The 14,936-nt window shown below is 42.0% G+C and overlaps 1 protein-coding gene across 2 annotated transcripts in view; it reads left to right on the top strand.

Annotated features, from left to right (window-relative positions):
* ryr2a (ryanodine receptor 2a (cardiac)) overlaps positions 1-14,936 on the top strand; it is a 355,011-nt gene that overhangs the window by 184,938 nt on the left and 155,137 nt on the right. For both annotated transcript variants that reach the window (XM_061705277.1, XM_061705276.1), the window contains exons 55-57: positions 6,765-6,905; positions 8,725-8,888; positions 10,027-10,105. In XM_061705277.1, the coding sequence (XP_061561261.1) occupies positions 6,765-6,905; positions 8,725-8,888; positions 10,027-10,105 (384 nt within the window). The remainder of the gene's footprint in view (positions 1-6,764; positions 6,906-8,724; positions 8,889-10,026; positions 10,106-14,936) is intronic.

Here is a 14,936-nt window from a genome sequence, read left to right as displayed (position 1 = left end):
CTTAACTTCAGAATAATTCTGATAACAAAACACAGACAATCTTTTTTATCATATGGGTAGAAGCAAAATCGTGCATTGTAAAAATGCATTATACTTAGGTAGAAGGGTTTTCCAGAATTGTTAGGTCAACTTTGGGGGTGTGTATTATACATGGGTGCGCATTATACACGAGAAATTACGGTAACCATTGAACAAATGTTAACATAAAATATTATGCAAGATGCACTGGATTATAGTCCTGAGGAACTGCTGGCACGTAGGCCATGGCTCTCAGTATGCAATGCTTGTTTTACCTTTCTTAAACTGAAAATTAATTAAGATTAACCTGAATTACAAAAAAGAAAGCTTTGCTTTGTGATGAAAATACATGTGACAACTAATCCCAAAATGACTGAGACATTTTGCCCCAAACTACCATGTTTGCCAATGGTAGCTCTATCTTAAAGTTATCTTAAAACAGAACAATGACGAAGGTATGACAAGTTGCCTAATGCCTGAATCAGACTACAAGACAAATTTGGTCTTTCCCGATTGTACTATGTCAGACTACTACCATAAATTCTTGCCCTATCTCGATTAAACAGTGGCAACACTACACGCCATGTATTCCGATCCCATCCCATCCCATCCCATCTTTTACGATCATGGGGCTTTATCTTGTCAAATCAAGCACTGTCGGAGAGGTGGCACTAGAAAACATGTGACCGGATACACTCGTTACCATGGCGACGACAACAACAATGTGCCATGCCAATGTATTGTGTCGGGTTTAAAAAGAACAAAATGAGGAAAAATGTGTGGTGGATGCTCGAGAGAGGATGTTCATTCAAGGACTGCTTGAGGTATGTTCATATATTTTGAATACGATATGGCTCGCAAGCAGGCGACAAAACGTTATGTAGCCTAGCAAGCTAGTACTAGCATTAACGGTTGTACGTGAACAAGCCGGCATTCTGTCGAATCATGCTCTAAAGCTTTGGTGAACATTGATTTGTGCACGCAAATAAATTTATGCAAGTATGTTGACAACGGCAAACACGGGAGGCGATGCGCCTTTCCCAATACGCAATCCGATTGGTCGACGTCGAGGTAAGCTGTTGGAGAGTTGTCAATGATATGTCACACTGCACGAAAGATATCCCAAAAAATCAAACATGCGCTAGACTTTTCTTTTTGGCGTCGTAGGACTATTTTATGGCCAAATCGTTGGTCTTGGATTATGTCACACTACAAGAAATGTTGTCGTGCCCGACAAAATATGTCGGGCCCCATCTAGGAAATAGGCTGCGATAGCTAACAGGGCCAATGTCGGGGCTAAAATCTAGTTATTTGATCGAGGCATTAATCTGTCCTCCAAAGGCCTTTTTATTCTCCCGCGCTCGCGCGGCCGACAGCACCCGCATTGCATCACGTCACCGACGCATTGGGCTGCGCGGCCTGGCCCCTATGCGTCACTTGACGTGCAGACGGCAAAAATTGTTGATGCACGTAGAACGTCGCGGAGATCATCTCTCGTGATTGGTCCGTTTTAGTCACATGCTGTCATGACATACTCACCGTTCCCCTTAGTTCCACATACCACCGACGCTGCCGCCTTCTTGATCGATTTTGCAGCACAGTTAAATGTATCATCTGGTCGTCTAGGTCCATTTGTTCTAGCAGATACTGTTCCACGGACGCCAATGTTGTTGCTTTGTTCCTTGTTCCGGAAAGGAAAGTTAAAAAGGGCTACTGGAAATGGCCCAAAAAATGCAGCGGAAACTCCACCCTGTGGTGTCCTAGCCAATAACAGCCGTAGCAACACCCCCAACTTGGAGGAGAACTGCAGTACATTTTCAAAACTGCGCGCAGATCACTGGAACTGTGTGAAGTAAAATCCTGTTTCAAACGCTCCACCATCATCTCAGTCCCCAAGAAACCTGCAATCTCAGGTCTGAATGACTCCAGGCCCGTCGTCCTGAAATCTGAGGTCATGAAGTTCTTTGAATGCCTCGTGCTGGACCACCTCAAGAGCGTCACAGGTCCCCTGCTGGACCCCCTGCAGTTTGACTACCGCGCAAACAGGTCTGTGAATGACGCAATCAAAATGGGATTGCACTTCATCCTAGAACACCTCAACGGCGCGGGCACCTACGCGACCATCCTGTTCGTGGACAGTCTGTGTTCAACACCACCATCCCCGAACTCCTCTCCTCCAGGCTTCTCCACCTCAGTGTCTCGCATGCCATCTGCCAGTGGATTCACAGCTTCCTGACGGGCAAGACACTGCAGGTGAGGCTGGGGGACACCACCTCATCTACACGCATTGCTCAGTGACTCGCCGTACTGTGTTTTTATGTTTTTATGTCACAAAAGTATTTTGTGTCAAATGGTTGTCTGTTGTCATACTAGAGTGGCTCCAACAACCGGAGACAAATTCCTCGTGTGTTTTTGACATACTTCGCAAATAAAGATAATTCTGATTCTGAAATGGGAGAATGAAAGTCAACTTTTGGTTTGTCTCATTAGATGTTGTAACAGCAAATTACTCGCATTATTTGTTTGGCAGTTATGAATCGATAAGTAATGGAATGAAGAAAACGTTCCATTTTATATTTTAAATTGTGTGGCATGTTATACATTAGGTGACATGGTGGGTGACTGGTTAGCACGTCTGCCTCACAGTTCTGAGGACTTGGGGTTCAAATCCCAGGCCCGCATGTGTGGAGTTTGCATGGTCTCCCCGTGCCTGCGTGGGTTTTCTTCATACAAGGCATCTGCCTGACAGAAAGTGGAAGAGACAGGAAAAATAACATATTGCTGGTGTCGGGCAGAAACCTTGCATCGCCAAAACCATCACCTTGCATGAAACCAAAAAGATAGCATGTTTTTTGAGCCATGAACATTGCAACAGCAAAGAGAGCAACGCCTTTTCAACATTTTGTATTGGTCAATAGTTTGTAAAAATAACATCCCCATGCGCGGACTGACCAATGGTATCAATTTGTAAAAGATTTTTGAAATTGACCAAATCTTGACATTGGAGGTTTTGGCCCGACGGCAGTTACATGCAAAAGTGTCTTAAATTTTACATGCATAATAATTTGGAAGGGCGACACGGTACACGACTGGTTAGCGACACGGTACACAACTTCCTCACAGTTCTGAGGACCCGGGTTCAAATCTGGCCTTGCCTTTGTGGAGTTTGCATGTTCTCCCCGTGCCTACATCGGTTTTCTCCGGGTACTCCGGTTTCCTCCCCCATCCCAAAAACATGCATGGTAGGTTAATTGAAGACTCCAAATTGCCCAAAGGTGTGAATGTGAGTGTGAATTGTTGTTTGTTTATATGTGCCCTGCGATTGGCTGACGACCAGTTCACGGTGTACCCCGCCTCTCGCCCGAAGATAGGCGGGATAGGCTCAGCACACCTGCGACCCTAGTGAGGATAAGCGGTACAGAAAATGGATGGATGGATGGATGTTATACATAGAAGGCAATGTTAAAAACTATTGGTATTTGACTTTTTTGTAAGCTTATGTAAATCGTTGATGGAGGGGGGCACCGTATAAACTCACACCTCGGGCGCCACATTGGCTGGGGACGGTTCTTCTTTTGTGTCATTGTGTATGCATAAGCTACAGTATGTCTTTTTACCGTTACAGCCAGGAGGGCATTTGATGGCAAGTGTTTTCTGTTCGTCAGCTAGTGTTTGCATTAGCGTTATCAGCACAAGCTTGCGGAAAGACAGCACTTGTGCTTTTCTTATATTTCAGGATAGGCTAGCATATTTTGCAGGTGACCTTTATACCAGTCTATTTTTTTGTAAAATATTAACACAAAAATGAGGCACTGCTGCTCATTTACTGAGAGGACCCTGGCCCCTGCTCACCGGCTGTCCTACAGGCGGCCATATTGTTTATGCAAATTACATAATCACGTTATTGGCGATTATTCGACGTTGCACTCTGACCGTCATTTGCAGGTTAATAAAGTCAACGCATTGAATAATCGACTAATTGCTTCAACCCCTACTTCACAGTGCAGGTACATTTAAACAAATTTGAATAATGTAGAAAAGTCCATTTATTTCAGTACTCATATGTTTTACAGGTTCATTAAACATTTGGGAAAATACTTTTCAGAGGGCAAATTCCTGTCTAATTTCCACATTAAAAATAATTTCCATAGTTTCTTGATTGTTTGTGATTATTCTGGTTTCTAGAGATGGTGAATTTTGGAACGCTTTAGAAAACCATTGTTAGTTGACACAGTCTGCCGCTACATCTAGAAATGGAAGTTAGAAATCTACCATGCAAAGCCGAAAGCCTTATATCTACTGTATAACACTCAGAAACGCAGCTGGCTTCTCTGGGTCCGAGCTCAACTGAGATGGACTGATGCATAATGGAAAAGTGTGCTGTGTTTTGACAAGTAAACATATCACATTTTTGGGGGAAATCATGGACGTTCCCCTCCTTGAGCTGCCACCTTATCATGGTGGAAGGGTTTGTGTGTCCCAATGATCCTAGGAACTAAGTTGTCTGGGGCTTTATGCCCCTGGCAGGGTCACCCGTGGCAAACAGGTCCTAGGTGAAGAACCCTACAAAGCACAGCTCCAAAAACCCCTATGGTGACAAACAATTCAGGAAGACGTTTTCCGTTGCCCTGACGCGCGTCACCGGGGCCCCCCTCTGGAGCCAGGCCTGGAGGTGGGGCTCAAAGGCGAGCGCCTGGTGGACGGGCCTGCACCCATGGGGCCCGGCCGGGTACAGCCCGAAAGGGTAACGTGGGTCCCCCTTCCCATAGGAGGGGACATAGGGGTCGGGTGCAGTGTGAGCTGGGCAGTCGCCGAAGGTAGGGATCTTCACGATCCGATCCCCGGCTACAGAAGTTGGCTCTAGGTATGTGGAATGTCACCTCTCTGGCAGGAAAGGAGCCCAAGCTGGTGTGTGAGGTCGAGAAGTTCCGACTAGATATAGTAGGGCTCGCCTCCACACACAGATTGCGCTCTGGTAACAGTCCTCTCAAGAGGGGTTGGGCTCTCTTCTACTCTGGAGTTGCCCACGGTGAGAGGCTGGGTTATCTGAGGTGGGCTCTCCTATCTCTGGGGTTGAGGTCACTGAGGTGGTTAAAAAGCTCCTTGGTGGCAAGGCCCCTAGGGTGGATGAGATTCGCCCGCAGTTCCTAAAGGCTCTGGATGTTGTGGTGCTGTCCTGGTTGACACGCCTCTGCAACATCACGTGGACATCGGGGACAGTGCTTCTGGATTGGCAGACTGTGGTGGTGGTCCCCTTTTTTAAGAAAGGGGACCGGAGGCTGTGTTCCAACTACAGGGAGATCAGCCTCCCTGGTAAGGTCTATTTGGGGGTGCTGGAGAGGAGGGTCCGTCTAGAAGTCGAATCTCAGATTCAAGAGGAGCAGTGTGGTTTTTGTCATGGCCGTGGAACAGTGGACCAGCTCTACACCCTCGGCAGGGTCGTAGAGGGTGCATGAGAGTTTGCCCAACCAGTCTACATGTGTTTTGTGGACTTGGAGAAGGCGTTCGACCGTTTCCCTCAAGGAGTCCTGTCCGGGGTGCTTTGGGAGTATGGGGTATCGAACCCCCTGATACGGGCTATTCGGTCCCTGTACGACCGTTATCAGAGTTTGGTCCGCATTGCTGGCAGTCACTCGGACTCGTTTCCGGTGAGGGCTGGTCTCCACCAAGGCTGCTTTTATGGACAGAATTTCCAGACGCAGCTGAGGTGTAGAGGGATGGCAGCAGCCCATCCCAATGGTGGCCTCAGAATGACATCTCTGCTTTTTGCAGATGATGTGGTTCTGTTGGCTTCACGACCCACAGCTCGTGACCGAAAGAACGAGATCCCGGATACAAGCGGCCGAAATGTGTTTCCTCGCCTTCCTCCCCCAGGCTCTCCCTTAGAGATAGTGATAGATTGTGTCCTCCGGGCCAAAGAGGAAAAGGACCATCCAGATAGTTAACAGCACAAAGTTCAATAGCCAGCATCTATGATGGTATGGGGGTGTGTTAATGGTAACTTGCACATCTGTGAAGTTACCATTAATGCTGAAAGCTATAAACAGGTTTTAGAGCAACATATGCTGCCATCCAAGCAATGTATTTTCAGGGATGTCCCTGCTTATTTCAGCAGCACAATGCTAAGACACATTCTGCAACATCTGCAGTTTACCAGTTTGAACATTAAATACAGTATCTTGTCTTTGTAGATTATTCAACTCAATACAGGTTGAAAAGGATTTGTAAATCATTGTATGCTGTCTTTATTTACATTTTACACAATGTCCCTACTTTTTTTAGATGTACCTGAAATATGATTGGGATTGCACGAGCTCTCATTCACAAAATTGCAACCCTGCCTCGCTTCTTCTTACCGCTTAGAGGTATATCTCTGTCTGTTCACACCGCCTTTAAGACGGGTAAGCAATGCGATGACGTCAGTGAAGTCCGCGTGTAGCCACTTCTCAATCAGGCATTGGACGCTGCACTTGCGGTACTCTGTGCAGTCCAGCTGTAATTCAGCTCTTTTGATGAATGACGAAGATTTTTTTCCCCCAGTGACAAGCTATTTTAGTTGCGCTCCATACCCCATCTCAAATTGTGAGTGAAAAGTAAATTTTCCTGCACAACACTCGTAAAAAAATTACAGTCACTTGCACTAAACTTACACTGCTTTGCAATTAGTTGTTCGAGCACTCTTGGAATTTGTGTCATTGAAAAAAGTTGGACCTTGAAGGATGAATATTATTTTTGACTTTCAACAGCTTTTGACCAATCACTTTGAGTGTTGTTGGAAGTACTACTGCCTGGCTGGAGGCTGGGGCAGTTTTGGTGCTGCATCTGATGAAGAGCTTCACCTCTGCAGGAAATTATTTTGGGGAATATTTGATGCTCTCTCTCATAAGGTAAGCATATATGTAATGCAATGGCGAGCTTCTGTAAGCTTTAATGAAATAATTCTAATTCTGAAATAATTCGAATTCAAATGAATTCCTTGAATGAAATAATTTCAATGTCTTAAAGACACTATAAAAATGCTTCTGGCATGACTGTTAGTACTGCATAGAAAAATTAAATAACCTAATATGGCTATACAATCCTACTTTTAACTATTTCGTGAACTTTTACTGTTATTATGGTGCTGTGAGAGATCATCAAGTGTGTTGTGGGAAAATATCCAAGTTCATATAATTGACCCAAAAATTATTTATTTACGACAAATAATGTATCTTTGTTCATCTATCTATGCAATTAATCTGTGCATCCAACAGGCGCAGTGTTGTTTTTGGCAGCCACTTTAGTTTTAGTTTTAGTCTTATGGATGAAAATGTTTACTAGTTTTAATCCCATTGTGTCGTCATCTCTTTATGTGTGTGCTTGTACACACACACACATATATATATATATATATATATATATATATATATATATATATATATATATATATATATATATATATATATATATATATATACACACACACAGTGGATACGGAAAGTATTCAGACCCCCTTAAAATTTTCACTCTTCAACTCTTCACTATATTGCAGCATTTGCTCATGTAATTTAATAAAATGTTTTCCTCATTAATGGACACACAGCGCCCCATATTGACAGAAAAAAAACGGAATTGTTGAGAATTTTGCAGATATATTAAAAAAGAAACTATATAATATATAGTCCGATATAGCCGATTGTCCGTTACATTGTAGGACCTTTTTTATTTTTTATGTTTTGAGTCCATATGCACCCATATTACTGTACAATACAAAATTGTTTTGTAAGTTTTTTTTTTTTGTGGCCTAAAATGTCCAGTACAGTACCAAGTTATTGTAAATTAAACAAAAGCTTGAAAATATTTGAATGTTTCACATTTTATCCAAATTGACCACGCCCGTGTGCTTGGTCATGGTGACATTGTTGACATAGACTACTCACCATTAGTGAGTCGCTTTCATGAGCTGCGAGGAATTCGTGTGCTTCCTAGATCCAGATCTGTTGCGAAAGGCGAATGGCTTGACCAAAAAAACTGTTACTGTACCAAAAAATAGCATGTTTCAGACTCCAGAAACCTTTGTTTTGTCGTCCTCAGAGTTAACGTTAAGTACAATAGACAATCAATAGACCCATTGTCACTTGGCCGCCACATCAATGCCCCAAATTCAACATGCCACCACATAGGCACGGCTATGGAATTGGATCTAGTAAAGAACAGCAGCCAATTCTGGAACTAACAGACTTTCTCAACGGCGTTTTAAGCGACAAACTATTTTTGGACACGTCGTTCAGTCCTGATGGTCCGTTTTATCTGATATCTGTTGTATTGGGGTCCGTTTGATCAAAGTTCCACTGTGCGTGTGTGTGTGTATTCAGGGAATTCAGTAAATTAGAATTTTAAAGTGGCCCTTATGTTTCTTTAATTTTTCCTGTATGTGGGCCGTGCCGGAAAAATGTTTGACAGTGCTGGATTAAGGGGACGGCTTCTGGAAAAGTCTGCATGTCTAAATACCTCAATGTACATAAACATCCCTCAATGACAAGACTTGCCCGCCCTGCATTTCCTAAAAATCTTTTTATCCATGACAGCGTTTGCTTTTGTTAAGTCAATGAGCAGATATTAAATAACAACGCACAGATTGAGCTAAAATTTATGAACTTCCTGAGAGATTACATCGAAGAGTGTCTTCCTCTTTTAGTATATATGATGTGTTTCTTTCTTCATTAGCCATATGACCAGGAGCTGTTTAAGGTTGCATTGTCATGCCTAAGTGCAGTGGGGGGAGCTCTTCCTCCAGACTATATGGAGTCCAACTACATGGCCATGATGGACAAACAATCATCTATGGATACTGAAGGAAACTTCACTCCGCAGCCTGCAGATACTGCCAAGTACACAATTTGGTTTTCTTTTCATACACGCCAAAGAATTTCACCATTAAAAAAAAAATAAAATAAAATAATACTGGCAGCAGCGACGCCAGTAAGTTAGGTATTTTACAGGACATTTACTGTCAATGTATTTTAACAGTATATTACTGTATTTTTTGTATTGTAACATCGTCACTGTAATTGAAGTACTTGTACTATAATTTATTTTAGCAGTATTCTACAATATTATGGATTACAGTATATTACCCTAATTTAACGGTGAGAGGTGGTCATTTATTTTAACAGTATATTTCTGTATTTTGGATTACAGTACGCGATAGTTGGATAGAGGGTTTTATACTGTGAAATTACAGTTTGTTCATGTTAACCGAGCATTGACTGTTAATTTACCTGAGAGGGATAACTATTTAACAGTGTTTTACAATTATGAAAAATAGCTGCTTGATACTCTTGTAAGCCACCGTTAATTTAGAGCTATTAGTTCGAGTATGAAATGTTGTTTTGTGATGTTAGTTATTTACTGTTATTGTTAAATGGCGAATTTAACTGTTAATTTACTTGCAATGGATGAATTTTGAACAGTATTTTAAAATGATGATAAAATACAGTAAGATACTGTTGTAATCCACTGTTAATTTATGGCTAGTCTTTAAAAATGCTGTTTTGTGATGTTAAATTACACTTATTTATTGTTTTTCTTAAATGACTACTTTAACTGTTAATTTACCTGCAAGAGATGACTATTTAACAGTATTTTACAATTACTATGAAATACAGTAACTGACTGTTGTAAATTCACAGTAAATCAACAGCAGTTTGTTAACGTGTAGTTACCAATGACTGTCAGATGTGTCAGTCGTGTAATTATCTGAGAATTATATAAAGTACGGTATTCTTAACATTGCAGTATTCTCCTACCATATGGAACGCTTTCACTGTGCAAGTAAAAAATGTAAATAACTTTTTAAAAAACCCACACACAATGTCTATTTTATAAACCATTATTTACAGGTAATACCACACCAGAATTAAAAAGCACAATGGTTGAATGTATTAGAGCTGTGTGGCTTTGAACTGAAACTTTACCGTAAGACCATGTACAGTACCCTATTTCTTGCTTTTGCGGTCTCCTTTATAGTGTGACTGTACCAGATAAACTGGACATTTTCATCGCCAGATATGCAGAGCATAACCATGAGAAGTGGTGTTTCGAAAAGGTAAAATAAATATATAAGTACAGTTCACAAAACCCATGGTTCGGTTCGTATCTCGGTTTTGCGGTGACTGTTTTCGTTTTGGTCCGGTATACGTTGACTCATGAAAATCAATTGTCTTCTCTATTTTGTGTTATTCTTATTAAAATTAGTTTTGATTAATATAGAAGATATCTTTGTCAATCTATGACTGGCATTTAGTGACAGGCAGAACAATTAAATGCTCTTCCACTGGATGGCAAAAGGTACATTGAAACTGTGTATCCTCTTGTTGCAATTCATACAACAGAATAAGTAGAAGCTCTGGATGCCGAATTTATGAATCACACTCGAGAACAGTGCTAAGCGGGACGCACCCTGCTGAAAGATGATTGGCTGAAGAGCATGACGCAAATGATTGGTGCGTTCGGGAAATGAACTCTGGCACTGATCTGCTACACTCTGGACCGTTTGGAAACTCCAAACGGTGTTGGAATGTGCGGAACACGTGCACTCTTAGAGGAGGAGTTACCGTGTCAGATTGAATTGTTGAACGCATCCGATGTGTCCTGCTTCGTAAACTACTCAGGTTAGAGTCAACGCGATGCTGCAAACCTGCACGCCGCCATTTTGGCTAGCTTTAGTAATTAGAAAAGGAAAAAAAACAAACAAAAAAAAAAAAACAGTTGCTCGAACGGCACACATGCAAACAAAACTGAAACAGTCAAACCGAACCATTGGGTTTTCAAAAACCGTTACAGCCCCTATATATGTGTGTGTGTGTGTGTACTATATTGCCCAAAGTATTTACTCACCTGCCGTGACTCACGTACTGTGTGTGTGTGTCATACTTTAGATACACATTGGCTGAAATAAGTATTTAACACGTCACCATTTTTTTCAAAGGTGCGATCGACTTGAAACTTTCACCAGATGTTGGGAACAACCTAAGTAAATACTTATTTTCCTCAATGAATTCCATCCATCCATCCATCCATTTTCGACATCGCTTCTCTTCACTAGGGTAGCAAGTATGCTGGAATCTATCCCAGCTAACCGCGGGCAGGAAGCAAGGTAGACCCTGAACTGGTTGCCAGCCAATCGCTGGGCACAAAAAAAAACAACAACCGTTCGCACTCACATTCATACCTAGGGACAATTTAGTCTTCAATTAACCTCCCGTGCATGTTTTTGGGATGTGGGAGGAAACCGGAGTATGCCTCAATGAATTGCCAAATAATTTAAATCTTTTGTTTCATGGAAGGCGGCACGGTTTCTCCGGGTACTCTGATTTAACCTCACATCCCAAAAACATACATAGTAGGTTGATTGAAGACTCTAAATTGCCCATTGGTGTGAATCTGAGTACAAATGTTCGTTTGTTTTTTTATATATGTGCCCTGCGATTGGCTGGCGACCAGTTCAGGGTGTAACCTGACTCTCGCCCAAAGATAGCTGGGATAGGTCCAGCACGCCCGCGACCCTAGTGAGGATAAGAGGTACGGAAAATGAATGAATGGAAAGAGGTTTTATGAAATGTTCTAGATTTTCTTTTTGATATTCTGTCTCTCCCAGTTAAAATACACCTACCACTAAAATTATAGACCGTTCATGTCTTCGACAGTGGATAAACTTACAAAATAAGTGTGGGATATATATATTATTTTTTTTTCTCTCCGTACCTGCGTGGGTTTTCTCTGAGTACCCTGTAATCCACTGATGGATTTTAGTGCTTATTTTAGTCTTCAAACCAACGTAAGAGCCGATGACAGAAAAAAAAAGCTTAACATTGAGCTAAAACTCGACCAAAGATCAAACTAGCAACTTTATCACAATGAATTGGGACAAAATTCACATAAACATTGTCTCACAGTATCACAAACACTAACCTTGTGCAATTGGTGGGTAGGTAAAAGAATCAAGGTTTTACAGCATTTGGTTCCATTACTTTCATTTTCAAAAACGTGCCAAAATGCTGAGTTCCGGTGCGTACCCTTCAAAATAAAGGGTACAAGCTTAAAACAAGAAGTCTAGGTAAAACTTGCACATATCAACCGTTTGACGCGATAAAAGTCCCAAATAAGTATTTTCATCTATCCATCCATTTTCTGAGCCGCTTCTCCTCACTAGGGTTGCGGGCGTGCTAGAGCCTATCCCAGCTATCATCGGGCAGGAAGCAGGCAACACCCTGAACTGGTTGCCAGCCAATCACAGGGCACATACAAACAAACAACTATTCACACTCACATTCACACCTACAGGCAATTTCGTGTTGTCAATTAACCTACCATGCATGTTTTTGGGATGTGGGAGGAAACCAGAGTGCCCGGGGAAAACCCACACAGGCACAGGAAGAACATGCAAACTCCACACAGGCGGGGCCGGGGATTGAACCCCATCCCCGCCTGAACTGTGAGGTAGACGCTCGAACCAGTCGGCCACCGTGGTTATAAAGAACCCTGATGTTCATAATTTGGATCCCCTTTCTTTAAACTATGCAAACCTTTTTGACCCAGCCCCCTAAAAGAATCGGAATCGAGAATCGTTTGGAACTGGAATCGAAATTGGGAACTGGAATCGCTCAAATTCAAATGATGGCCAACCCTACTTAAAGTCATGTGAGTCAAGGCATGTGAGCGAATAACTTTGGCAATGTAGAGTGTGTGTGTGTGTGTGTGTGTGATATATATATATAGATATATAGATATATACAGCAGGTGATTGAAAAGTAACTCCCTATTTTTAAGTACTAGCAATTTATTTCTGAAGTCTAATTCTTCTAAGAAATGAACATGAGAAGAAAGTGTATTGCATGGAGGGTCTTTATTAATTCGATATGGACGCCAGCATTAGCAGTTTCTCAAGCCGCCTGGGAACCGCATTAACTGATTTCACAAGGAACTTTTGTGGGATGGAAGACATAACTTCTCATATTCGTCCTTCAAGTTCTTCCAAAGTCATTGGTTTGGTAGAAGAGACTTGCTCCTTTAATCATGGAACATAAACAAAACATTTTTGAAAAATATAAAAATACATAGCATATGAATTTATCATATAATAAAATACGTAATTTAAAATAGGGAGTTACTTTTCAATCACCCTGTATATATATATATATATATATATATACACTGAACAAAAATATAAACGCAACACTTTTGTTTTTGCTCCTATTTTTCGTGAGCTGGACTCCAAGATCTAAAACTTTTTCTCCCGACACAAAAGGGCATTTCCCTCAAATATTGTTCACAAATCTGTCTAAATCTGTGTTAGTGAGCATTTCTCCTTTGTCGAGATAATCCATCCTACCTCACAGGTGTGGGTTATCAAGATGTTTATGAGACAGCATGATTATTGCACAGGTGTCCCATACGCTGGCCACAATAAAAGACCGCGCTGAAACGTGCAGTTTTATCACACAGCACAATGCCACAGATGTCACAAGTTCTGAGGGAGCGTGCAATTGGCATGCTGACTGCAGGATTCTGTTGTTCTCATTCTGTTGCCCGTGAATTGAATGTTCATTTGTCTACCATAAGCCGTCTCCAAAGGCGTTTCAGACAATTTGGCAGTAAAGCCAACCGGCCTCACAACCGCAGACTACATGTAACCACACCAGGCCAGGACTTCCACACATCCAGCATGTTCACTTCCAAGATTGTCTGAGACTAGCCACCCAGACAACTGCAGCAACAAGCGGTTTGTATAACCAAAGAATTTCAGTACAAAGTGTCAGTAACCGTCTCAGGGAAGCTCATCTGCATGCTCGTCGTCCTCATCTGGGTCTCGACGTGACTGCAGTTCATCGTCTTAACCGACTTTAGTGGGCGAATGCTCATATTCGATGGCGTCTGGCACGTCGGAGAATGTGTTCTCTTCACGGATGAATTCCGGTTTTCACTGTTCAGGGCAGATGGCAGACAGCGTGTGTGGCGTCGTGTGGGTGAGCGGTTTGCTGATGTCAACGTTGTGGATCGAGTGGCCCATGGTGGCGGTGGGGTTATGGTATGGGCAGGCATATGTTCTGGGCAACGAACACAAGTGCATTTTATTCATGGCATTTTGAACGTATACTAGATACTGTGACGAGATTCTGAGGCCCATTATTGTGCTGTTCATCCACGACCATCACCTCATGTTTCAGCATGATTATGCACGGCCCCATGTTGCAAGGATCTGTACACAATTCCTGGAAGCTGCAAACATCCCAGTTCTTGCATGCCCACCATACCATACCAAACATACATACGGACATGTAACCCATTGAACATGTTTGGGATGCTCTGGATCGACATATACGACAGCGTGTTCCAGTTCCTGCCAATATCCAGCAACTTCGCACAGCCATTGAAGAGGAGTGGACCAACATTCCACAGGCCACAATCAACAACATGATCTGCTCTATGCGAAGGAGATGTGTTGCACTGCGTGAGGCAAATGGTGGTCACACCAGATACTGACTGGTTTTCTAACCCCCCAGACTCACATAACTGCACATTTCAGAGTGGCCTTTTATTGTGGCCACCCTAAGGCACACCTGTGCAATAACCATGCTGTCTAATAAGCATCTTGATATGCCACACCTGTGAGGTGGGATGGATTATCTCAACAAAGGAGAAATGCTCACTAACACAGATTTAGACAGATATGTGAACAATATTTGAGGGAAATGGCCTTTTGTGTTTGTAGAAAAAGTTTTGGATCTTGGATCCCGAAAAATGGGAGTAAAAACATAAGTGTTGGGTTTATATTTTTGTTCAGTATATATATATATATATATATATATATATATATATATATATATATATATATATATATATATATATATAGGCAAGGTCAATTCCTTTGTTTTTGT

This window comes from Phycodurus eques, chromosome 19 (genome assembly GCF_024500275.1).
Source record: "Phycodurus eques isolate BA_2022a chromosome 19, UOR_Pequ_1.1, whole genome shotgun sequence".
Classification (NCBI taxonomy): domain Eukaryota; kingdom Metazoa; phylum Chordata; class Actinopteri; order Syngnathiformes; family Syngnathidae; genus Phycodurus; species Phycodurus eques.
Note: the sequence above shows the minus strand (reverse complement) of the source record. Positions and strands in the feature narration are given on the sequence as shown.